A 27,611-nucleotide genomic window follows, 5' to 3' on the forward strand; every position below is an offset into this window, starting at 1 on the left:
CCTCCTTCTGCATTGTAAATTCTATGATTCAATGAAATCACTTCCAGTAAGGAGCTTTCTCTGAATAGCTTCATTGCGGAATCCACAAACCAGCCTATCATGAATAGTATCGAGTGTTGCACCAAACTTGCAATATTTTACTAACCTTCTAAAAGTCGCTACCAATTGTAAAATGTTTTCACCTTCTTCCTGACTACGACAGTAGAATCAAAACCGTTCTGCAATCAATAACGGTCCAGGAGAGAAATGTCTTTCTAAGATTTTCATTAGTTCAATGTCGGACTTGTCTCCAGTTTTGGTGGGTGAACTAAATTCCGCCTCACCATAAATGTTTTATCTATCGAACTAAGAAATGTTGTGAACCTTTTGGTCCTCTGGTGTTTGATTTGCTATGAGAAATGATTGGAATCTTTCCTGATATGAGTTCCAAGTCTCACAATCTTCATCAAACGCACCCATGGCACCCGTTTTTCCCGCCATTCGAGTAATGGCTCCTGGGGTCTATACTTCAACCTTCCGATTATTTTGAAGCTATGGCACAAACCTTATCCACCAAGCAATTGGAATTTTTTTTCCTACCTTTACTGTGGTTCGACTCTTCTTCTCTCTCTCTCTCTCTCTCTCTCTCTCTCTCTCTCTCTCTCTCTCTCTCTCCCCCCCGCCCGAGTAGTGGCTGTATAGAGTCGGAAGACTTTTGAATCCACTTTACCTGCAGCCTGTTTAGCTTTGCAAAGTGCGCGGTCCCTGTAGCCCTCTGGCAAGCAAGTTCCCCGAGCCTTCATCGAACATCTTTACTCACGGCTGTGGTCGAAAATTTTTGAAACCTTCAGCATCGGCAGCTGTACTTCGCCCAATGTGTGCGTGTGTGTGTTTTTGTGTGTGTGTGTTTTTGTGTGTGTGTGTTTTTGTGTGTGTGTGTGTGCCATCTCCACAATTTTCAATGATGGATTTCTTCTTCAGCAATTTTTTCTCGTCTCAATTCTCGTCACAAGCTTTCTCTTTTGTTATATTTCTTTGTTAGCTGCAAAGAGAAATGGTGTGGAGGTGTCCACACTCTGGAGTCTTTTAAACATGATGAGAGGTTTTAGTCAGAGGTGTTTGTTCATACAACCTACAATTGTATGAACTGCAAAGCCCGCACACTCTGCTGATGTGCACATCACGTGGCGCTTTACCAGCAGGGTTGTATTCACTGTTACATATCATCTCAGAACCTTCCAAGATGTCGGTGCTGCTCTAATACTGGCCTCTTGAGCACCTCCAATTTTAATTGGTTCACCGTTAGTGGCTGTGCTTTTAGCTGCCAAAGCCGTAAGCTCTAAAATTCTGTCCTCAACCCTTTCTGCCTCTCTTTGTTTTTTCCTTTATGACGCTCCTTAAACTTACCTCTCTGACCAAACTTTTGGTTATCTGCCCTAATATTGCTTTTTGTGCCTCTGTGTCAAACTTTGCTTAATTTATGCTCCTGTGCAACAACTTTGGACATTTTATTTCATTAACGGCTCTATGTAAATACAAGTTGTTCTGTATCTCTCCCCCAATAGTTAATGAGTTGTGGGTGTAGACATAAATAGTGACTATTTTGGTAAGTTCCTTAAGAATGCCCAGTGCCCATGGAACTAGACCTCAGCATTGAGTCTTCAGGAAAAATGGTAAGAAAATTGGCAAGGAAAGACAAATTTTCTTTCTTCCTTGAGAAGAAACAAAATGTGCCTGGGGCATGCAACTGAAAATGTGTCAAAAATCTGGTGGGCAAGAAAATCCGACAGTCTGGGGAACGTTGGGCACAAAGCTGTATCCTACCATTGCATAGAGACTCTTGTCTGTACTGCTGCTGTAGGTTAACTGGCTCCAAATCTATACTGAATTGTTTAGATGGTGCTAAATCTTTCAGCAAGTTTAATTAAACTTAAGGGCTCAGTATTAAACATTAAAATGTATTTATTAAACGTGATATTTTCTATTACTTTCTATTTGTGCAAGTAAAAAAAAAAAATATTGTCTTTCTAACAATCTAATCTTAGTATGGTTTATTGAATGTAAAAAGCCAGAGAAAAGACACAGCTGGACAAATCAGTAAAGCTGACTTCAAACACATAAGTCCCTTTTTATATGATGGGCTTTTTGTAGCATTGTCTAATTGGATGGAATTTTTTGTTGCTTTGAGTGAAGAGTAGCTCATGAAAATCCAGCTTAAAAACATTCTTGCCCATTAATCAAATTGCTGTGGTACTTTTTCAAATAGTATCGTATCAAGCAAATCTAACCAATCCTTTTTTATAATACTATTTTTAATAACTCTGCTAAATTACACAGAAAATGTTTACTGTAATTTGAGGTACCGTATGTATACAAAGGGATATATTACTAGTCTTGAAGAATGATTATTATGGTTAAATTTAAGTTCGAAAATCTGGAAAATGGATAGCTGACTATAACTTTGGTTATTTTTGACTGACATTCATTTCGAGCATAAATACTGTTCTATTAAAAATGTCTTTTCCTCTGAAGTCTTAACTAGACTCCGATACTTCCGATGTAAATAAATCTGTAGTTAGTTTGCAAATAGACATTCTTGAAGATGTGTACTAAGACTGTTTTGGATCGGATATGAATGATGTGCTTTTGATTTTCCCACGCGCCAAATTCCTGGTCTCAGCTGTGCTTCTGGTGAGAAACTCCAAATTGAGATAAGATGTTTCTCACAGTGAGTGAGGAAAACTGCATTGATTGTCTAAGCTAGATTCAGGAACTCCTGAGGCAGTTCCGTATTGGGTTGATGGTTTGTAAGCGGGTATTAATCGTGGAGGATTTGAAACCGTTGAATACAAAGGGAAGGCAACTAAACTCATCCTTGTTGGAGATGGTCAGTGCCTTGCATTTATGTGACATTAGTGTTGCTTGCTGCTTATGAACCCAAGCCTGAATGATGTCCAGGAATTGTTGCATGTGGGAAGGGACTGCTTAGAACATGGAACAGTACAGCACAGAACAGGCCCTTCGGCCCTCGATGTTGTGCCGAGCAATGACCACCCTACTCAAACCCACGTATTCACCCTATACCCGTAATCCAACACCCCCCCCCCCCCCCCCTTAACCTTACTTTTTAGGACACTACGGGCAATTTAGCATGGCCAATCCACCTAACCCACACATCTTTGGACTGTGGGAGGAAACCGGAGCACCCGGAGGAAACCCACGCAGACACGGGGAGGACATGCAGACTCCACACAGACAGTGACCCAGCCGGGAACTGAACCTGGGACCCTGGAGCTGTGAAGCATTTATGCTAACCATCATGCTACTGTGCTGCCCCAATCTCGAGTTGCAAATAGACTGAATACTATGTAATCATTGAGAGAGATGGTAGGTCATCGATGAAGCAGTTGAAGATGGGTTGAACCTAGGACACTGTCCTGAGGATTTCTTGCAGCGATATCCAGGGGCTGAGATGATTGCCCTTCAAAGAAACAACCATCTCCTTTGTGCTGGTTATGATTCCAACCATTGGACAGCCTGAATCCCATTAGCGTCAGTTTTCCTAGGGCTCCTTGATGTCTCGCCACTTCCATTACTTTGCTGATGATTGAGAGAGGACTGCTGAGAGGTAATTGCCCGGATTGGATTTCTCCTGCTTTTTGTGAGCACGGTATATCGGGACATTTTACGCTTCGTTGGCTAGATGGTAATGTTGTAGCTGCACTGGAACAGCTTGGTTAGAGGCTTAGCTAGTTCTCTATCGCAACTTTTAACCAGCATGTTGTCAGGGCCTGTAGCCTTTGCTTTACAGTGTGTACAGCCATTTCTCGATATCACATGGACTGAATCAAGCTGACTGAAGAATGGCATCTATGATGCAAGGAAACACAGCGGAAGAGCAAAATTGCTCATGCACTCAACACTTCTGTCTTTTGCACAGTTGTGCTAGGCTCTGCCATCATTTTCGTTGGGGTGCCTCCTCTTCCTGTCAGTTGTTTAAATGTCTTCTACCATTTAAATGTCTTCCACCATTTGCAACAGCAGTGCAGAGCTTTGATCTGATCTATTTCTAAATTCTGTCCGCTGTTTAGCATGCTTGTAGTCCATGTTGTAGCTTTGCCAGATTGATGCCTCATTTTTAAGTACTCACGAAACAACCCCCAGCATGCACGTTCATAGACCTCATTGAATCCGAGTCGGTAGCTGAGTAACTTGACAGTGGGATAGTGAGGGATATGCCAGGTCATGAGTTTGCATATTGTAGTGGAATACAATTATACTGCTAATGTTAGTTCCTCCTGGATGCCTAATTTTCAGCTGCTAGATTTGTTCTGTTTATCCTATTGTGTCCGGTGCCGGTATCCAACAATATAATGGAGCGTATCCTCAATGTAAATTTGCCAAAAATCTGCAGGGATTAGTGAGGAGTTTGCATGGTTATCTGGGTTTATGTGCCTTTGTCATGACTGGATCTGGTGCTGAGTTTGATTCCAGGTGATCAGTCCATCTTTTAGGTTTTCTGCAGCAGTTTGATGTAACTGAATGGCTTGCTAGGCTGATTGAGGGCAGATAAGCGTCAACCACATTATAGAGAGTCAGGAATCACATAGGCGAGGCCAGATAAAGACAGCAAGTTTCTTTAACTAAAGGACAGTAGTGTATCAGTTGGAATTTTACAACAACCCAGTAGTTTCATGGTCACCATGACTGGAACCAGATCCAGATTTATTTTAATCAACTACTGAGGTTGGATTTGAACTCGTCCCCAGATTATCTGTCTATGCTTCGAGGTTACTAGTCTAGTAACACAATGACTCTGCTATCATATCCCATAAGGGTGGCACAGTGGTTAGCACTGGTGCCTCACAGCACCAGGGACTCAAATTCAATCCCAACCCTGGGTGACTGTGTCGAGTCTGCACATCCTCCCCGTGTCTGCGTGGGTTTCCTCCGGGTGCTCCGGTTTCCTCCCACAGTCCAAAGATGTGCAGGTTAGGTGGATTGGCCATGCTAAATTGCCCTTAGGGTCCAAAATTGCCCTTAGTGTTAGGTGGGGATACTGGATGGAATAGGGTGGAGGTGTGGGCTTCATTAGGATGCTCTTTCCAAGAGCCGGTACAGACTCGATGGGCTGAATGGCCTCCTTCTGCACTGTAAATTCTATGATTCAGATTCTCAAACTGCCATGATGGAAGCTGATCTCTATTATTAGTCTCTAAGTTTCTGGGTTATTAGTTCAGTAACGTAATTACCAAATACTATACTCTGTTTACTAAAGGGTCTTTCTCATTACTATGAATCTGATACCTGACCTACCGATTCACATAATCCACTTTCTGGCTAGTTTTCTTGAAGATTCAGACCTCGGTAAAACAGCCTTTTTCTTTTGATGTCCTCAATAAGTGTCTAATTCATAATAGTAACTATTTTGTTGATATTTTCCCCTTCTAAGCTAATGACATAATATGAACATTCTTTGATAATTACGCATGTAATGAAAATGGTGCTTGCTAAGTGAGAGTAACCCCATTGGGCAACTTGAAATTATAGAAATATTAGCGTAGAAGGATATTATCCCCCCCATGTGGGCTCTTCCTCTACAGGGGCCTACTTACTCTAATCCTTCCTTACGCATCTCGTATATTCTTTTACACTGCTGTATCATGCCAGATTCAAATATTGATTTCTAAATCCAAAATTAAGTTTTTTGAATTTTATGCACAGTGCTGTCAATAGTGTTGCACATTTGGAACAGACTAAAGCTACTTGGCGTTGCATAGTACCTGTCCGATGTGCTGGATGGAAATGTAAAATTGCTGCTTTAATTATGGGCACCACCCAAGAAAACCAAATATTCGCAGCTACCAAATTTTTTAAAAATATTTTTATTGGATTTACATTTATTAATAATAATATTTGCTTGGGCTATCACACAACGATAAAGAAGAATCTACAAAGATGGGTGTACAAAAAGGAAAACATGAAAGACAAACGAACAGGCACACAGCAAAAGTAACATATGTGCAGGTGTGGGGGCCCTATTTCTGAGACCCTGGTGGTCGGTTGCCACAACCGTACCATTTCAATTATGTCCACGCTGCCTCCTGGTATTAGAACATACCAGGGGTGCTGGCATCAGCTGGGCGTGCTGTTATGCTCGCACCATTGTGAGTCCTTGCCTCCTGTCTGGCTCCCCTGCCCTACTTGTCCTGTGTTTTGCTTGATGTGCTCCCCCACCCCCGTGTTATCTGTTTTGCTCCTCCCTCCCTCGCCTTCTCCGGCCCCCTCCCTCGCCTTCTCCGTCCCCCTCCCTCGCCTTCTCCGTCCCCCTCCCCCGCCTTCTCCGTCCCCCTCCCCCGCCTTCTCCGTCCCCCTCCCTCGCCTTCTCCGTCCCCCTTCTCTGTCCACCTCCCCGCCTTCTCCGTCCCCCTCCCCCGCCTTCTCTGTCCACCTCCCCCGCCTTCTCTGTCCACCTCCCCCGCCTTCTCCGCCCCCCTCCCCCGCCTTCTCCGCCTTCTCCGTCTTCCTTCTCCATCGCCCTCCCCGCCTTCTCCGTCCCCCTCCCCCGCCTTCTCCGTCCCCCTCCTCCGCCTTCTCCGTCTCCCATCTCCTTCCCCCTCCCCCGCCTTCTCCGTCCCCCTCCCCCGCCTTCTCCGTCCCCCTCCCCTATTGAATGATGGTCACAAAAAAGACTTGGACTCGGCTGGTGAATAGCTTCCACGAATTGTGGCAGCGTTCCTCCTATCCCCGAATCGAGAATTTTTGATTTTCTAATTTAAGGAGTTCTGCAAAGTTGGACTGCCAGCCCGCCTTGGGTGGCGCTACTGATCTCCAGCCGAGCAGGAGTCTCAGGCGGGCGATCAGAGAGGCAAAGGTTTAGGGCATCTACCCCTCTCCCCATAAAGAGCTCTGACTATTCTGGCACCCTGAAGACCTCCACTAGTAGGCATGGCTCCACCTTCAGTTTGGGCAGCATGGTAGCACAGTGGTTAGCACAGTTGCTTCACAGCTCCAGGGTCCCAGGTTCAATTCCCCGCTTGGGTCACTGTCTGTGCGGAGTCTGCATGTTCTCCCCGTGTCTGCGTAGGTTTCCTCCGGGTGCTCCAGTTTCTTCCCACAGTCCAAAGATGTGCAGGTTAGATGGATTGGCCAAGCTAAATTGCCCTTAGTGTTCAAAAAGATTGAGTGGGATTACAGGGAGGGTGGAGGTGTGGGCTTGGGTAGGGTGCTCTTTCCAAGGGCTAGTGCAGACTCGATGGGCTAAATGGCCTCCTTCTGCACTGTAAATTCTATGATTCACTCCCAGGACTGCACGGTAGCACAGTGGTTGGCACTGATGCTTCACATCGGCAGGGTCCTGGGTTCGATTCCCACTTGGGTCACTGTCTCTGCAGAGTCTGCACGTTCTCCCTGTGTCTGCGTGGGTTTCCTCCGGGTGCTCCGGTTTCCTCCCACAAGTCCCGAGAGATGTGCTTGTTGGTGAATTGGACATTCTGAGTTCTTCCTCTGTGGACCCGAACAGGCGCCGGAATGTGGCGACTAGGGGATTTTCACAGTAACTTTGTTGCAGTGCTAATGTAAATCTACTTGTGACAACAATAAAGATTATTCGTATTATCACCTTGGACATGGCCTCGAAAAAGGCGATCCTGTACCAAACAAGTCTGGGGCGTACCAGAATATGTGGGTGTGGTTGGCCGGGACTCCCTGGCACCATTCACATTTGTCCTCCACCTCCAGGAAGAACTCACTCGTATGTGTTCTGGTCAAGTGGGCCCTGTGTGCTACCTTTAGCTGTGTTAGGCTGAGCCCTGCGCATGAGGAGGTGGTGTTCCCCCTTTGCAGTGCTTTGATCCAGAGTCTTCCCCCTATCTTTATGCCTAGTTCTTCCTCCTACTTCTCCTGTGTCTTATCCAGAGATTACCATCATTCCTCTCATAGTTGTCCATGCAGTTGCCGTCCCCTAATTCGTCTACGGTCAGAAGTCTGTCCAGTCGGGAGTGTCCTAGTAGCAGGGGGAAATGTTGCTGTCTCCTTGTGGAGGAAGTTCCTTATCTGCATGTACCGGAGTTTGTTCCTTTTCGCCAACTGGAGCTTGTCTGCCAGTTCCTCCGGAGCCGCTACTATCAATACCCCTTCGTCCTGCCTCCACCTTTAGAGGTGGAGCCCATTGGCGCAGAGGACAATTTATGGGTTTTGCAGATGGGAGCCATGGTGGACATTGCGATCAGACCAAAGTGGTTTCTAAATTGGTTCCATGTTCTTAGTGTAGCCACTACCACTGGGCTTCTTGAATACCTGTCTGATGGGAATGGGGCCGTGGCTAGTGCCCAGATGGATGTCCCCATCCAAGAGCTCTCCTCCATTTCAACCCATTCCGCTCCCGGCTCTTTCTGAGGCAGCTGCCCAGTGTTAGAATAGGAGATTCGGGAGGGCTGGGCCCCCCCATATTCCTCCTTCTCTGCAGTACGCTCAGGTTAAATGTGTAGCCTCAGAAGGCTCCGAACTCCGTTATTCCTCCCATGCTGGCTAGGGGATTTGAGACGTAGAAAGGAGCAGGTCACCTACGTAGAGTGAGACTATGCTCCCTGTTTCCCTTCTCCATCCTCTCGCTGATCTGAGAGTGATGGCCACCTGTTCAATTGCCAGGGCAAATAGCAGCGGGGATAATGAGCATCCCTGCCTCCTGCTTTTGTGCAGCCGGAAGTATTCAGAGCTGGTGGCATTCATCCACACGCTTGCCATGGGAACACTATCCAGCAGTTTCACTCATGAAATGAACCCTAACCCAAACTGTTCTATACCTCATGAGGTACCTTCATTTGATTCTGTCAAAGGCCTTCTCTGCGGCAGGGAGATGATCGCTTCTGGTGTCTCCTACCTGGGTGGGGTCATAATCACACTCAGCAGAAGCCTGATGTTCACCGTTGGTTCTCTGCTCTTGACAAAACCCAGTTGGTCCTCCGTGGCTACCTCCGGCACACAGCTCTCCAGTCGCCTCGCCAGGGCCTTCGCCAGAAGTTTATCGTTGGTGTTTAGGAGTGAGTTGGGCCTGTGTGACCCGCGCTCAGTCGGATCTTTTATCGTTTTTAGGGATCAGTGATATTGAGGCCTGTGCCAGCATGGGTGGCAGGATCCCTTTCGATAGCGAGTTGTTGAACACCTCCCACAGGTACAGGGCCAGTGCTGTCGCAAATTCTTTATAGATGTCCACCTGGAATCCGACCGGACCTGGTGCCTTCCTCGACCGCATGCTGTTAATGCCCTCCATGACTTCCCCCAGTTCTAGCGGTGCTTCCAGCCCTTGTTTCTTTTCCTCTCCCACAACTGGTACGTCCAGCCCATTTGCAGAACTGTTTCATCTTCAATTCTCCCTCCGGGGACTCGGAGGTGTACAGCTCTTGGTAGAAAGTCGCGATGGCCTCGTTGATGTTGTCTCTGCTGTGACTGACTTGCCACTCCTGTCTTTCACCTGTGTTATTTCCCTTGCGGCTGCCTGCTTTTACAGCTTTTGAACCAGTAGGCGGCTGGCCTTGTCTCCATGTTCACGAAAAGTCCCCCCGTGCCTGGCGAGTTGCGAGGCTGCTTTCCCGGTGGAGAGCAGGTCAAATTTCATTGTAGCTTTTTCCTCTCCGCCAGCAACTCTACTGTTGGGGCCGTGGAGTACCGTTGATCAACTGTTGGCAGCTACCAAATCTGATAGGTTTGCCACTAGGTGGATAACATAGGTATGTAGGGAAGCAGCAGCATTGTCATAGAAGAGAATTGTAAAATGCTACAGCACCAAAGGGGGCAATTGTCCTATTGTGTCCCTGCCAGCTCTTTGAAAGAGCTACCTAATCTTTCCCACGTATCCCTTTTTCAATAGTTCTGCAAGTTTTTCCTTGTTTCGTATATATACAATTCCCTTTTGAAAATTACTATTGCATTTGCTTCCACTTTTGAGCAGTGCATTCTACGTCATAAAAACTTTCTGCATATTCCCCCTCACCCCAATCTGATTTGTTTCCAATTACGTTAAATATGTGTCCTCTAGTTAATGACCTTTCTGCCACTGGAGAGCTCCTTTTTATTTACTCTATCAAAACCCATTATGATTCTGAAAAGCCACATCAAATCTCCTAGAGACCTTCTATGCTGTGAGTAGATTGATCCCAACTTCTCTAGTTTCTCCACGTAACTGAAGTCCCACATCCCTGGTACCATTCCAGTAAATCTCCTCTGTACCCGCTCCCAAGGTCTTATCATCCTTCCAAAAGTATGGTACCCAGATTTAGCCAGAGTACACCTGCTGGAGGCTAATAAAAAGATTTAGCGTAACTTCCTTCCTTTTGTAAACCATGTCTTTGTTTATAAGCTCAGAACGCCATATGCTTTATTGACGGCCTTCTCAACTTAGTCTGCACCACCTTTAAAATTGTGCCATATGGTTTGTATTGCCTCCCCTACTAAATGGATCTCTTCAGACTTCTTTGCAGTAAATGCATCTGCCATGTGCCTGCCTATTTCACCCACGTCCTCTTGAAGTCTATTAATATCCTCCTCACTGTTTTTGAATTTAATATCACCTGCAAACTTTGCAATTATTCCCTGTAAATTTAAGTCTGGGTCACTAATTTGCAGGAGAAAAAAAAGTGATCCTAATACCAAACCCTGGAGGGCACCACTGTGCAGTTCCCTCCAGTCATTTTGTCCCTTTGCAAATGTTCTATCCTTGTAGCTGTTGCCCTTTCAAGGCCTTCAATTTTGTGGACATGTTTTTTCAAGTTACCCAAGCACCTTTTAAAAGTCTGTAAACACTCCACCTACTGCAAAATCTTCAGCAACCGTTGCAGTTCATCGGAACACTCAATCATTATTCAACCATGTTTTGCCTTTACCAAATCTGTGCTGGCTTTCATTTATGAACCCATATTTTCCAAGTGGTCATTTTTTTTTAGCCCTGAATTATTATCTCTACAAGTTTCCCAACATTGCCTTCAGCCTGACTGGTTTGTGGTCATTGGGCTTATCCCATCTCTTTTCTGAACAGATGTGTTAAGTTTGCAATCGTCCAACACCACTCAAGTATTTATGGGTTGGAAGGTTCTGGCCTGAGTATATGCAATTTCTATCCCCTGCATCCTGGAGGTATGCCATCCTGACCTGCTTTCTACTCTTTGAGTGCTGCCAACCTTTTAAATACCTCGTCTTAATCTGTTTTTATCCTTTACAATTCTGTGACACTGACAGCATCCTTTTCATTAGTGAACACAGAAGCAAAGTATTCACTTAGTACCTCCGCCATGCCCTCTGCTTCTCGAAGGTCTTTTTGGTTTTGCATCAATTCACCCTTTCATTGACTACCCTTTTTACTATTTATATATTGTTTTTTAAAAAAACCTGTTGGACTCCCTTTTATTCCACTCGCTGATCTCTTCTCATGTACATCCCTCTTATTTCCTTTTTTTAGTGCTCCTCTGTACTTTTGAAATTCAGCTTGATTTTCTACTCTATTCCAAACCTCATATTTATCCTAAGCTGTCCAGACTCGAAACGTTAGCTCCCTCCTCTCCCCACAGATGCTGTCAGACCTGCTGAGATTTTCTGTGTTTGTGTTTGTGTTGAATTCAAGCTTTGGATGCCCTTTCTTTCCCCCCTGTTGGGGATGTGTTTAGTCTGCACCCAAACTATCTCCTCTTTGAAGGCCTCTCATTGCACATTTACTGTTTCACCTGCCAACCATTGATTCAAATCCAGCTGGGTCAAATCCCTTTTCACTGCGATTGGCTCTCCCCCAAATGAGTATTTTCACGTTTGATTTTTCCTTGTCCTTTCCCGTAATTACTGCAAATCTAATGATATTGTGATCACCAGCACCACACTTAACCTAAAACGTAAGTGGCTCGAGCTGGCGACCGAAATGTGTTAACTCTTCTCATCTAGGTTTTTAGAAAGGGATAGAGGAAAGGAATCAGACAAATTCTGATTGGATTTGAAAATCAAATGTAAACAGTGCTGAAATACCAATGGAAGTGCAACCTCTCTTCAGGCAAAGGCTTTGCAGAAGAAAATTGAATGTGTTAAAACCTCTCACTCTTTCATTTAGCAATTGATTGCTGAGTATTTTGCTTTTAATACTTCCAAAGAATTTGAAATGTAGTTTTGCACTTATTGGGTTACCCTTTTTGCCCTTCATTACTGTTGATTATAGCCAATTATCGCTGTGTAATTGAATGGGGAAAAACTGCTTTATTTAATCATATAACCTGAAGGTTAGTGTAAATTAGGTTTTGAAGGTATTCTGTAGTGGGAGAACCTATAATTAAAACTGGTTGCATGTTTTCTCATCCTTCTTGTAAAACACATCTAATTTGATCTTTTTTATCACTACCCAGCCACCCTATTCTAATTTTGATACATTTAATAATTCCCTTGCAAACAATAAATGTGCTTTTTTTTTTGCCTTTGCTTGGATTTATTTGACCCATTCCCTAGAAATTTGAGGGCCTTTGTTGTGCCTCACATATTTCCTTTATAAAGAACAGACAAGTTCGATTCAGCAAGCCAGCCTTAAATCATTATTGAACCACTGATTTTATTACAATGACATTATTTGTGCTGCTATCAGTCCTCCTTTAGTGATATGGTATGACAACAGGATTATTGAAAAGTAAAAATTGGAACCTATTAATCCTTTACCTTGTATGTCTTGGCCTGTGAGTGAAATTTATATCACATTTAGAGCACCATATTGATTGCAACCAGTGGAAGTATTAAGAGTTTAAAGTGGTAATATTTACTGAATGCCATGTGATTCCTCATTAAAACGCTTTCCTGCCTTTTCTGTGTATATCAGAGCAGATTTGTGATTATGATTCAACCCTTGTCTGTCAGTTTTGCATGAGGATGGTACAATCAGAAGGATCCTTTCCTCTCCATAGGAGTCCAGCTTAAGGCCAACAATGGTGGAGGTTATGAATGTGTTGCCTGCTTGACACTCAACACGGGAAATGTAACTGTGTCAAGTTTCTTTTTTATTAAATGGGAGGAGGTATTAAAACCTTTCTAATTCAGAGTTTATTTTTATTCGTTCATGGGACTGGGCCAGCATTTATCGCCCATCCCTAGTTGCCTTTGAAGGGGCATTAAGAGTCAACCACTTTGCTGTGGGTCTGGAGTCACACGTCGGTCAGACCAGGTAAGGGTGCTCTTTCCAAGAGCCGGTGCAGACTCGATGGGCCGAATGGCCTCCTCCTGCACTGTAAATTCTATGATTTCCTTCCCTGAAAGACATTAATGAACCAGATGGTTTTTTACGACAATCGGCAATTCATGGTCATCATTAGACTTTTAATTAACAGATTTTTATTGAATTCCAATTTCAACATCTGCAGTGGTGGGATTCGAACCCCAGGTCCCCCAGAGCATTACTCTGGGTCTCTGGTTTACTAGGCCACTGACAATACCACTGCGCCACCACCCGCCCCATAATTCTGATGAAACTGAAGGGGAAATATATTTGGTGATTTCCATCTGGTTAGATTTTTGATTATGGTTCAGAAATGCAGGCCTTTAAATGTTATGCTGTTCCTTTACAGCCTGAAAGGATAGCGGGTGAACAGTACGGAATACATTCCGACGTGTGGAGTTTTGGGATCTCATTTATGGAGGTTGGTGCACATATCTGATTACTTGCTGCATCTTAAGAACAAGAATAATTTTGACTACCTTTTGACATATATTTACTCATTTCTCCATTTTCTCTTCAAGATGTACAATTGAGTTAAGATAACAAAATAGGAGCAGATGTAGACCACACTGTCCCTCAAGCCTGCCCCACCATTTAATACTTGCATGGTTGATCTTTCTCAATTTGACTTTTCTGCTGGCTCCCCATATGCCTTGACTCCCTCGGAGACCAAAAACTATAATCTACAATGGTCTCATTAACACAAAGCCCCCTTTTAAACACACAGGTGACTGGGCAAATACACTCTCCACTCTGAACCCCAAGTGAATGTTTGTGGGTATCTCCAATGTCACATGAGAGTGTCCAAACGCCACTCCCAAAAACACGCTTTCAAATCTTCTCCTCAGTATGCTTTCCCTCACTGTTTGCATGCTGAAGTCCAGACCAGGTTTTCCAAATGACACTTTTAAACAAGGCTTCTGCTCCACTTGAACAGCGAATCCAGTCCGAGATTTCACACTCACCCCTTTTGGATTTCTTTGTCTTCACTGCTTTTACAGAAACTCCAAAATCCAGACACTGATTTTCATACTTATTTCTCCTCGCGTTCCACAGACTCTGGTAAAATCTCACAAACGTGAAAATCATTCACTTATCTTTCTGGCTTCTCAGCCCTGACTGTTTTTACTGAACAGTGCTCTGTCCTCGGACCTTTAACCTCTGACTTCTTGGGCACTTCTCTTAATTTCTCTAGTTTCCTTAATTAGCTGCTCTTCAAATTTCTTCCCTTGTTTTCTTAACTATTATGCCATGGTATGGCTTTTCTTCTAGCAAAGCTAAGCGAGGTGTACCCTCTCGAGCCTTCTAAACCAACTGCTTCTTGCAGAGCTGTGAGAGATGCATTCTCTTTCACTACCTATCTAGCTACAAATTCAGCCAAAAAACCTAAAAGCCTCTCTGCCTTACAAGGCCCCAGTTGCTAAGCAACCACCGGTGATTTATTTATTCCTCACACTGTAGCCCTCTCTGAGCACAATAGAAACACAGTTGGAACTTAAAAAATTTATTTAGAGTACTTAATTATTTTTATTCCCAATTAAGGGGCAATTTAGCGTGGCCAGTCTGCCACCCTGCACATCTTCTTGGGTTGTGGGGTGAGACCCACACAGACATGGGCAGAATGTGCAAACTTCACACACAGGCAGTGACTCAAAGCTGGGATTGAAACTGAATCCTTGGCGCCATGAGGCAGCAATGCTAACCACTGTGCCACCCTGAAACACAGTTGGAACTTAACCAACCCCACACAACAAGAACAAGAATAGTAGAGCAAGGTGACAAAATACACAAAAGGGTCATAATTGCCAGAGGACTAAGAGAACAGACTTGATGTTAAGAGCCACACCATCGTCAAGACAGTCAAGGCAGGGCAAGTTTGGGCAGGGCAAGTGGTGGGTGGTATAACCAGAAAGAAAGTAACATTCACACCACACAAGTGTCAGGCAGTGATCATCTCCAAGATCTAACCACTGCCCCTTGACAATCAATGGCATTACCATCGCTGAAACTGCTACTATCAATATGCCAGGGTGTTGCCTTTGACCAGAAACTGGTCTAGTCATATAAATATTATGGCTACAAAAGCAGGTCAGAGGCTAGCAAACTCACCTCCTGGCTTCCCTAACTCTGTCTGCAAGGTGCAAATCAGGAGTGTGACACTCTCCACTTGCCTGGATGAGTGCAGCTGCAATAACACTCAAGAAGCTCGATACCATGCAAGACAAAGCAGCCCACTTGATTGTTACCCCCTCCAGAAACATTCAATAACTTCATCACCGATGAAGTCGTGTGTGCCATCTGCAAGATACGCTGCAAGAACTCACCAAGTTCAAAACCAGCACCTTCCAAACCCAAAACTGCTACCATTTAGAAGGACAAGAAAAGCAGTTACCTGGGAACACCACCACCTGGAGGTATCCCTCCAAGTCACTCACCATCTTGACTTGGGACATATATCGCCGTTGCTTCACAGTTGCAGGAATTCCTCCCCTAACAGCACTGTGGGATGTGGGTGAACACATCAGTGGTTCAAGACGGCAGCTCACCACCATCTTCCTAACGGCAACTAGGGATGGGCACGAAATGCTGGCCTAACTAACCAGTGACAGCCACATCCCGTAAATGAAAAATGAAATTTTTCAATTCTATTAAATAACACACCAAAACCACAGGAATGGTATAACAGCAAAAATGTCTCAGTATACACAAAACCAAAGGACAGAAGAACAGCAATGCAGTTGCTCCAATACAATCACAAAGCTCAACTTGGAACCCCTCTCGGCAATACCAGAGAACAAGGGAGAGGAGGGTAAGGCCACGAAAACATGTTAAATTGTGCATACCTTCCCATGCGGCGATTACTTGCAATGACCACAAGAATTCAGGATAAGATATTCTCACCTTGTTCGGACGTGCACCACAACGTATCTCACTCAACTCCAGCAGCACCAGAGGCACCGATAACACGATGTAACATACCAGATATCGAACCTGTATGTACCTTTGCAGGAGTGGGCAGCACGGTGGCACAGTGGTTAGCACTGCTGCCTCACAGCACCAGGGTGCCGGGCTCGATTCTGGCCTTGGGTGACTGTCTGTGTGGAGTTTGCATATTTTCCCCTTGTCTGCGTGGGTTTCCTCCGGGTGCTCTTGTTTCCTCCCACAGTCCGAAGGTGTGCAGGTTAGGTGGATTGGCCATGATAAATTAGCCCTTTGTGTCCCAGGAATGTGCAGGTTAGGTTACAAGGTTACTGCTATAGGGCGGAGTAAATCTGTGCAGTCTCAATGGGCCAAATGGTCTCCTTCTGCACTATAGGGATACTATGATAAAGGAGCCAATTACAGATTCTTTAACCTCACAATAACAGATCTAACAAATTATGGAGAAAAAACAATTGCGAGATTTACCAGGTCGAGAATGATATTTTACATATGCCACAAGACACAACAAAACACAAAACTCGGGCATTGTACTGAACAATCATCATTCCACATAGTTATACAGAGAGGACCAGCGAATATTCACACAATAGGCTTGGATTATATTCAGTGTGGTCGGCGTCTCGCAATAAACTAACTGAGGCAGGATAAACAAGGAAAGCTACAAGGAGTAGAGGGTCTCAGAATAAAACGGACCATGATCCTCTGGTGCATGCCCCTCACCAAAGACAAAGAAGAGAAAAAGCTGCTCGTTGAAATCCCATTCAGACCCTCATAACATCCTGGCGAAGAAGGAATGTCCCAAAGATAAGGGGGCAACAGGAAACCAACCATAGCACAGGATCTGGCCAGACCTTCACCTTTCTGCACTTGGGAATCATTGAACCAAGGATACTCAGAACATATCAAGACTCAGCCTCTCAGTGTGTTCCTAGTAAGTATCTTTGAGAAGGAGCATTCCATGCATAAAGGGGCAACTGGATACCAGCTACCAGACCGGACCTGGCCTAGTCCAGCACACTATTACACATAGGAGTCAGTACCCCCAGGATACCAAGACCGTGCCAAGATTCACCACCCAACCAGCCTCACTCCTCACTCCTGGGGCAGCAGGGTAGCATGGTGGTTAGCATAAATGCTTCACAGCTCCAGGGTCCCAGGTTCGATTCCCGGCTGGGTCACTGTCTGTGTGGAGTCTGCACGTCCTCCCCCTGTGTGCGTGGGTTTCCTCCGGGTGCTCCGGTTTCCTCCCACAGTCCAAAGATGTGCGGGTTAGGTGGATTGGCCATGCTAAATTGCCCGTAGTGTCCTAATAAAAAAGTAAGGTTAAGGGGGGGTTGTTGGGTTACGGGTATAGGGTGGATATGTGGGTTTGAATAGGGTGATCATGGCTCGGCACAACATTGAGGGCCGAAGGGCCTGTTCTGTGCTGTACTGTTCTATGTTCTATGTTAACCATCTGCAGTGCAGTGCACCAAAGTCACACCATCCACAACTAAGGCGACCCCATAATAGGAGAAGAGTCGCCAAGACCCTCATCAACTGGCCGTCCTGGGAGGAGGTTGATTTCCCCCCCACCACCCTAACACGACATGACAAGGGAAATCCCCCCTGCAACCCAACAGCCAAATTGGGGCCTGCATCAGCGTACTGTTCACCCAGATTAGGAGGAGAAACCCCCATAAGGGAGGAGTCACCTAGATTAGCCGAAGAGTGTCAGACACAGATCAAACAAAGACAAAACTACTGCCATCCCATGGAAGACCTGACTACAATGAGGAGGGGGCTCAGGCAGCCACCATATAAGACTACGTGGAGCAGGGCGTCTACCAACCCCACCTGGTGTAAACCCGAACCCAAGAAGGGCTCAAGCAGTGCAGAACCACAGCATACCGACTCTCACTCCAAATCAAGCAATGATTAACCCACCGTGGTTAGCACAGTGGTTAGCACTGCTGCCTACGGCACTGAGGATCCGGGTTCGAATCCCGGCCCTGGGTCACGGTCCATGTGGAGTTTGCACATTCTCCTCGTGTCTGCGTGGGTTTCGCCCCCAAACCCAATGATGTGCAGGGTAGGTGGATTGGCCACGCTAAATTATCCCTTAATTGGAAAAAAAATAATTGGGTACTCTAAATTTCTATTTAAAAAAAATAGTGTCACAAGTAGGCTTACATTAACACTGCAATGAAGTTACTGTGAAAATGCCCTAATCGCCAGACTCCGGTGCCTGTTCGGGTACACTGAGGGAGAATTCAGAATGTCCAAATTACCTAACAGCACGTCTTTCGGGCTTGTGGGAGGAAACCGGAGCACCCGGAGGAAACCCATGCAGACATGGGGAGAGCGTGCAGACTCCGCACAGACAGTAACCCAAGCCGGGAATCGAACCCGGGACCCTAGCGCTGTGAAGCAACAGTGCTGACCACTGTGCCACCCAAGGTGTGACCATCATGTGCACATCATGTGGCCCTCCCTAGGAAACTGATTTTTTCTTTTAAACGACTTCCATTTAGGTGGAAGATTTCATCACCATTCACCCAGGATTCTGTCAAGGTTGTGATGTCACCTCAATCATCAAGAATAAGCTAATCGATGACAAGGGCCTTATCAATAAATTAATGATCATTCCAGAGGGAGTTGTGCAGAGAGGTGTGGGAATAGCTGATCCACTGGCAGAGTTCACAGTGTCAGCACTGGGTGTGGCAAGTTGAACAGGGAGAGGAATTAACGATATTAACTCTGAAGGTTCATTGGCGGTGTGGTCAGGGACAGAGTAGGACAGGACATTTGGGGTTACTGCTCGTAAAGAGAGGAGAGGGCGAATGGTGCCTCACTGGAATTTTCAGAGAATGGAAACTAGGGAAGCTGTTGCTTTATCTCTGAGGGGGTCAACACTGGGGTGGAGCAGGAGGGGGTTGGGTAAGAATTTGCAACACCAAAGTACCTGAGAAGTGAGGAATGAAAAGAGACACGAGGGCAAGAGTGAGAGTCTAGGGAAGGGTAATGAAAAATGTTTATAAAAAGGGAGTGAAAGTGAGTAATAAAAGTGATGGAAGTCAAGCAAGAGGCTGAGTTGAAATTCATGCCCAAAATATGTTAAAGTGCAAATTATTTAAAAATACTTGTTTGCATGATGGGTGGCAAGTTATAACTAGTGCACAATGTAAATCTTATGAGAAAATAAGCAAGTGGCATGAAATTTATCCATGGATTTTGCATTGGTTGGAATGTCTGCCAGTACAAATTCTTCATTTGGAACAACTGGACATATGTGATGGGTATCAATGGTACATTTCACGTTCAATTGTTTCCTGTTCATCAATTTATTGAAGGGCATTGAACACTTCTGTTAAAAGAACTCTGGAGTTCAGTTCACTGATGTGTCTGCATGTTTAGACTGAATATTGCACATGGCAATTCTGTGATACTATTCCATTCAACTGATGCAGAATTGTGGTTATTGGTGATTTGGATGCCTTAATAGGATTCGATAAAGAGCTGAGCAGCTACATTTCAGATTTGTTTATTCTGTAATATTCACCGCTTCAATTTGTTTTCTACATTGCTGTCCATTGATGACTGAGTTCATATTCTTCTGAAACTAAATTAGGCAATTACAGTCCGTCAGACTAATAGATTGATTACAGTTGCGAGACAAAAAATAGCCAGAAGTTCACCTTTGAAGTCTGTTTTCAGCACGTTTCTTGCCTTCATAAATCATGTTAAAGGAAGCATTTATTTAAAATACTAATTAATGTTAAGTGCCTATTTATGATCCTAAGGCAAGCCGCTATTAACGATTTATAATTTCCACATATGTGCTCAAATAAGAAGCAATGAAGTGACTTAATATTCAGGCTCTATATGTTTTTCAGTATAAATTGCGATTTTACCTCTTTCATATATCATAGTGTTGGCAGAGGGATATGTGAAGAGTTCCGTTGTTTTTATTACATTGAAATGGTTCAGTCCGATAGCTGATTCAGTCAGATAATAAAATGCGCAGTAGTTTTTTAAAAATCAAGTGGAAAACATTTTTCTAATGAGGCAATTTGCCACATTCTCTATTTTACTCCAGTTTAAATTTTAAGGTATTTTCTAAGTACATCCCTTTGGGACCATGAACACATTTCTAAGTACATGTCATATAATTTTGCTTTTTAAGGGAAAACATCCCACTACATTCTCCTGTGAGTCTTGAGGTGGCATTGTTCTACAATGACAGCACAAAATCTTCAATCAGCACTACATTTAACTTTCATTACCATATTTTTTTTTTATTGAGCCCATCGTATATCCGTCCTAAGAGAGCGCTACTTAGTAGTGAGTAAAAACTCTGGTTTTGATTTCACACACAAACTGTCCAAGCTTCAATCGTGTTTGTTTCAGACATCATCCACGCCTCTTGAATTAATCACCTTAATCATTCCTGACAAGAATTCTCTCAGAATTTCCATAAAGATTTGCAATAAGGACTTTGCACCGAGCCTGCTACCCTTCAATGAGCTTGAATTCTTCAGAGTACATTCCTTGAAAACAGAAATAAATTGAAGTATAATCATGGATGAATATCAATAAATTTGAAATCCTGGAATGCGTTAAATGAATGTAGCCTTGTGGAAAAAGTCAGATGGTGTAAATTGAGTACTATGGCCAAAGATCCATAGAATCATTGAATTGTTGCATCATAGAAGGAGGCCATTTGGCCCATCACGTGCGTGCTCTGCAAGACAAATTTAGCTGGTACCAGTTCCTACCTTTTCTTCAAGTGCTGAACCACTTCCCTTTTAAAAGCCACATTTGAATCTGCCTCCACCACCTTCCAGATCCTAATCTTTTGCCAATCACCATAAATCTGACTTGTTCAGTTCTCGATACACCTGCCAATGGGAACAGTTTCTTTCTATCTAATTTGCCGAGAGACCCCCCCCCCCCCCCCCCCCGCCCATGATTTTAAAAACTTCTGCCAAATTTCCTTTCAGCCTTCTCTTTAAAGAGATCAACCCAAACTTTTCCAATCTATCCACATAGCTGAAGTTCATCATTTCTGGAACCATTCTTATGAATATTTTCTGCACTCTCAAGACTGCAAAGGTGTGCTGGCCAGAATACTTCAGTTGAAGACGAAACAGTGTTTTGTGAACGCCCATCATTACTTCTTTGCTTTTTAACTGTCTGTCTCTGCCTATAAAGCCCAAGATCACTATTTTTCTAACGAGTTTCTCAACCTGCCCTATCATTGTCAACAATTTGTGTACATATACTTGGGTCTCCCTGATCCTTCACCACTTTTAGAATTGTATCCTTTCGCCCGCAACTTCCTCACAGTGGCAATCTCTGGCAGATTGACACTCTGGGTGGACTAATCCACGCTGTAATTGCAGAGCTCCTACCTGGCCTGACCTTCCTCACTCAGGCTGGCTGAGACAGGACCAGCAAAGTGCTTCCCCCAATGCATCAGCAAGGAGTAACTAAGGTGCATGAAAGAAAGGAACGCCCCCTTTTTACTGCACTAGCTGCAAGGAGATGTTTAAAGGGAGATGGTAAGTTTTCAAACGATGTAGAGGGAGTTTTCAGGGGTCGGGGGGGGGGGGGGGTTAAACTGGTGGAGTTGCGGGGGCGGGATCAGAGGATGGGGTTCACACTGGGGGGAAGGGGAGGGGAGAGATCAGCCGGGGGTGCAAGGTTTGGAGTGGGTGTCAGATTGGGGTGGGAGGCTCGGATTGGGCGTGGATGGGCAGTTGGGGATATCGGGCAAGGGAAGCATATTTGGGGGGGTCGGACAAGGGGGGAGGAGGAGGAAATCGGATCAGGGTGGGGGGCTGGTTGGTGTGAGGTCTGCTGAGGGGGTCATGTGTATTGGGGGGGTGTCCCATGCGAGGCTTGGTCTGGAGGTTTAAATAGTTACTCTCGAGGTAGAAATGATTCATTTCCTTCTAACTCGTTCAGAGTAACTATCAGGGTAATACTGGCAGAACCATCCCAAGTAAGGAATTTAAATCACTTCTGTCCGAGGGTTCCCATCCCAGCACCATTGTCCAGAGGAAGTTAGCGCTTCTGGACAATTACTGGGTAAACCTTTACATGGGAACTACCTGGAGGGATTTCCCACCATACCACTGGGGAACCTCCTAAATGCGACAGCGGGTTACTGGGATGTTATGTGCCTTTATTCTATATTGCCTTTCCTCACTCACCCAATCAAAATGCATCACTTCACTCTTTAATTTTACCAGCCATGTGTCTGCCCATACATTCAGCCTATGGCCTTGTGAAGTCTCGCACTATCCACCTCCTGGTTCAGAGTACTTCCAAGTTTTCTATTGTCTGCAATGTTTAAAATTTTACTCTACATATCCTACTCTTGGTCAATGGAATCAAGAAAAGCAGTTAGTCTAGTACCCACCCCTGGAGGACCCCACTGTACACCCTCCTCCATACAAAAAACAATCATTTCCCACTCTTCTGTTTCCTGTCACTCAGCCATTTTCCCTCTGCCCCCTTTGTTCCATGGGCTTCAACTTTGCTGGAAATAGTGACACTTTATCAAATACTTTTTGTAACTCCACGTAGACCTCTTGCAAAATCTCAATCAAGATGGTAAAATATGATTTGTCTTTAACAAATCCGTGCTTGCTTTCCTTAATTAGTCTACACTTGTCCAAGTGACTGATGGTCCAAATCAATTTGCAATAATCCAAACAGCCCTGAATAGGCTAGGTCATTGGCAGAGAGGTGACAGATTAAGTTCAGTACAGATTTCATATGCAGTAGAGGAAGCAACACTTGCTTCACAGCGCCAGGGTCCCAGGTTCAATTCCCGGCTTGGGTCGCTGTCTGTGCGGAGTCTGCACCTTCTCCCTGTGTCTGCGTGGATTTCTTCCGGGTGCTCCAGTTTCCTCCCACAAGTCTCAAAAGACGTGCTGTATGGTAATTTGGACATTCTGAATTCTTGCTCTGCGTACCCGACTAGGCACCGGAATGTGGCGACTAGGGGCTTTTCACAGTAACTTCATTGCAGTGTTAATGTAAGCCTACTTGTGACAATAAAGATTATTATTAGTAAATGGTAATGAGCTTAAGACAAGAGTAGTGAAAATACTTGGACATTTTCATCAATAGGTCATTAGAATCTAGGGCGGGATTTTGAACCTGCACTCGCCATCTGCAGGCTGCAATTCCTGCGAGAATTAGGAAACGCAATTCTCGTTGGCGAGATCGCATTTCCCGTTCCCTCCCGGGTGATGCCATGAGATTAATGCCCATTAGGGCATGAACCTCATTACAGCATTTCAATAAATTTACATATTACTGGGCCCCCCACCACCACATGGTTCCCCCCTTGCTAAATGTTCATATGTCACGTCGGCATGGTTTACAACAGGTTTGGTCAGACGTGAGGCAGCCGAGGGGATCCCTCCAGGGGCGCAGTTAAGTATAGACCCTGGGAGTGATGGGGACTGGGTAAGCCCTCGGGGGGGGGATGGGGGCTGTGGAAACCCTCGGGAGTGATGGAGGCTGGGGAAGGCCTCGAGTCATGGGGGCTTGGTGGCATCAGGCAGCAGTGCTGATCGGGGCACCCTTTAAAGATGGGGATTTTGTGAGAAAACAGGTCTGCGAAATTGGAGAGTTTCAAGCCATTTTTCTGCCTGAGCCTGACGCTTTGCCAGAGTCTGGTAAGATTCCCCAGGTTATAGTTTTTGAAAGTAAATAGAATATTGGGATATATGGCTGGGAATGGGCAGCACGGTATTACAGTGGTTAGCACTGTTGCTTCACAGCTCCAGCATCCCAGGTTCGATTCCCGGCTTGGGTCAGTGTCTGTGCGGAGTCTGCACTTTCTCCCTGTGTCTGCGTGGGTTTCCTCCGGGTGCTCCGGTTTCCTCCCACAAGTCCTAAAGGATGCGCTGTTAGGTGAATTGGACGTTCTGAATTCTCCCTCTGTGGACCCGAACGGGCGCCGGAATGTGGTGGACTAGGGGCTTTTCACACTAACTTTATTGCAGTGTTAATGTAAGCCTACTTATGGCAATAAAGATTCATTTTTTAAAAATTGTAACTAAAGAGGCCACATAATTGTACCTGGCTTTCGTGAAGCCCTACCTGTTGTGCTTCGTTAGCCTATTATATCTTGATGACTGTAAATATGTAAAGAGGTGAATCTGCTTGTGGCTGATGAGGCTAACCCTTGAAGTGGGTAGTTGAATTGCAGAACTCTGGAATGATACAGCTCAGAGGGCAGAGATAGTGGAACTCTGATTAACTAGGACACCAGTTTTTCCTGCAAGCTTATTCCTGATAGTTCACCTGTGATTAGGAACTAACCATGGGCAGCACAGTAACACAGTGGTTAGCACAGTTGCTTCACAGCACCAGTGCCCCAGGTTCAATTCCCAGATTGGGTCACTGCCTGCGTGGAGTCTGCACGTTCTCCTCGTGTCTGCGTGGGTTTCCTCCGGGTGCTCCGGTTTCCTCCCCCAGTCCAAAGATGTGCAGGTTAGGTGGATTGGCCATGATAAATTGACCATAGTGGCCAGAAAAAGGTTAGGTGGGGTTACGGGGATCAGGTGGAGGGTGCTCTTTCCAAGGGCCGGTGCAAACACGATGGGCTGAATGGCCTCCTGCACTGTAAATTCTATGATAAGGACTTTAATATCTTGTTGTAATTATGATCTCACCTCCAGTCTAACTGAGGAAAGCAATGGGGTGGTAGTATTGTCACTGGACTAGTAATCCAGAGACTCGGGGTAATTCTCTGGGGACCCAGGTTCAAATCCACCACGGCAGATGTTGAAATTTGCAGACCCACCACAATGTGGTTGACGCTTAACTGCCCTCTGATTTGCAAGCCACTCAGCCAGGACAATTGGGGATGGGCAATAAATGACAGCCAAACTAGTGACGCCCACAGCCCAGGATGAATTTTAAAAAATGTTTTGCAAGTAAATTATTTCGCCAGAACAAAGGTTGTGTTTTGGGGCACTATCATGCAATGTCATTGGGATAAGACAGGTCCATTCCCCATTATGCCATCTCAGTGGTGAGTGGAGGCTGGATGCCAGTCCTATGAGGAGAGAAAGAAAATTCCACTGAGTTCCACCGTGTTGTTCTTGTGCCACCACCTGGGAGTTGGCCAGAAGCAGAGTCAAAGGTCCCTTCTGGATAAACCATCTGATGTGATCTTCTGGCACTGGACTGCCGCTTGAAACACAACATTGAGGGAGAGAAATCAGTGGGAGAAAATGCTCCAGTGACAAATTGTAAAGATGACCCACTCCAATGCTGGATTGCTTTGTTTAAATGTTATCTTTGTCACCAGATTTCTTTGGCATATTGGTGCCAATATAATGCAGAAAAATTGTCACTTCAAACCAATGTTGCCCCATATTCATTTTGTGTAATTCCCTTAATTAATCACTTCCAATTGCTCCTGTTGTCAATGACCAAGGCCTAAACCACCAGTGCTTCATCCTGAACATATTGGACCTGCGTTTCACCAGACAGGCCCCACTTTATTTAGAAATAAGTGCATTATTATATCTATACCTATCATGGTAAACATTTCCTCCTTGATGTAATGATTATCCTCTACTTTTGCACGTTGGTACTTTTTCACAGTCGAGATAGGCATAACAGAAAAAATGTCGGACGCGATCTACCGGCCGCATTGTACCCGAAAGGCAGTAGATTAGAAATGGAGTCCCAATCTGTTCCTGCACTGATGAGATCCGGCGAGCAGAGCTCTTCAGTGTGGGAAACGGAACTGAGTGCAGCTGCGGTGGGGCATTCCTCGCTGAGGTCCCGGATTGAAACAGAGTCCCAATAGATAGCGTGATGTTTCCGGGCGCTGCGAGCACCGAGCAACACCCGATTAAACGTGCTCGTCACAGGGCTCTCTTCCAATTTGGTTAGATCGTGCCAGACATATACTTTCATGAAGGTTTTGAGGCTGGAAAAGAACATTGCACAGAACAATTAATGTGTCATTCCTATGTGCACTGTTATAATGGTGACATTACCGATTTATTTTAAATAGCTTGCCCATCCATTCAAATAGGTAACAGAAAACCATAATACAAATGCATTAAGGGGGCAATTATCAAAGTTCACGCAACTTAATAGGGAGTCTCACCTACCTGTCGTACTTATCAGGAAATTACTGACACACCTCCATGATTTTCTACTCACCAGTGATTTCCTGATGTATGCAGTTGATAGGTGAGTACCCCAACCCACTTCAGTAGCACAAATTCGGAAACTTGACCCCCTCGATGTCCATTCTTTACTATTTGCAAACGGTAATTTCTTGGCTTTTGTGGCAGCCATGTGTGTTATTTATTTAACTGTTTCTCTTAGCAATTGTTCCTTCCTGTACTATTCCCCCATCTATTCCCAGTGCGTGTAATGCTGAGATTGGTTTATTTTTTTTCTAAAGAAATTCAAATGAAGCATTTGATTTAACGGAAAGTATCAGATATGCCAGTAAACCTCTCCTGTGCCTATTTTAGCTTTACAGTCCTTGTTCACTCTCTACCCCTTAATTTTTGTCACAAGCCATCGTCTCTGGAGTAAGGTGCACAGAACAATTTGGCTTTGTTGTATTTTGTTAATTGGCATGTCAGATGTTCCTCAGAGGGCCCCTTTAACATGATGTTTTTTTATTGAAGCGGTTTGAGTGATACAGTGAGTTGAGTCGGCAAGGACAAAGGTTTCAGCAAGGAAAAAAAAATGTGACTTGAGATAGGTGAGTAACAGGCAAAAAAAGACTGACAAGGTCACTGCCATCAAAGTAGCACCAGCAATTGAGGTAGAGAGATAATAGACACACCATGCTAGTGTTAATTCCATTATATCAGCTATTACCAGTTGAAGTGCGACAGTTGAATGCAGAGTGCATCATGCGATTCATTGTGCAAAATCTTTGCAACAACAAGTTGAATGGCAAAATCAGGTTTTGTTTCCTAAGTAACTACGTATTCGTGAGCTGTGTTTGTGCATTTAGATACGTTCACGTCTTTGAGCAGATTTTCACGAAATATGTTTGTACTCAATAAAATAATGTATTTATTTCAGTTTCTTAAATACTCGCACTGCCTAGAAGAAACTGATTCTTGCTGGTATGCAATTCCATGGGGGAGGCTCATAGCCCTCCAGGATTTTGCCAAATGATTATTCTTCATTTCTGGACCTGTGTGGTTCATTATCAAGCCATTCAACTGCAAGAAGCATCACCACTCTGCCTAGTCCTATGCTCACCTAACATTCACACCAACTTGCTTTTGTGTAAAAGTCACTGAATAGCATTTGGGAGCAAGAATTTATTTTTCTTTCCTCCAGCCTAGAGATGCTGAAATGAACTAACTCAATACAGACTGGGAATTATATTCTCTGGTTTGTTAGGCTTACAAAGCCTTTCTTTGGCGACCCTATATTTTCTTCCGTTTAAAGGGTAGCCTCG

General features: G+C 44.7%; 1 protein-coding gene across 13 annotated transcripts in view; it reads left to right on the plus strand.

Moving 5' to 3' along the window:
- Positions 1 to 27,611, plus strand: part of map2k5 (mitogen-activated protein kinase kinase 5) — a 338,825-nt gene that overhangs the window by 221,251 nt on the left and 89,963 nt on the right. For 8 of the 13 annotated variants that reach the window (XM_038814881.1, XM_038814883.1, XM_038814884.1 and 5 more), the window contains one exon: positions 13,560 to 13,631. The exons of the other annotated variants lie outside the window; for them this stretch is intronic. In XM_038814881.1, the coding sequence (XP_038670809.1) occupies positions 13,560 to 13,631 (72 nt within the window). The remainder of the gene's footprint in view (positions 1 to 13,559; positions 13,632 to 27,611) is intronic. 13 annotated transcript variants of the gene reach the window in all.

This window comes from Scyliorhinus canicula, chromosome 12 (genome assembly GCF_902713615.1).
Source record: "Scyliorhinus canicula chromosome 12, sScyCan1.1, whole genome shotgun sequence".
NCBI lineage: Eukaryota > Metazoa > Chordata > Chondrichthyes > Carcharhiniformes > Scyliorhinidae > Scyliorhinus > Scyliorhinus canicula.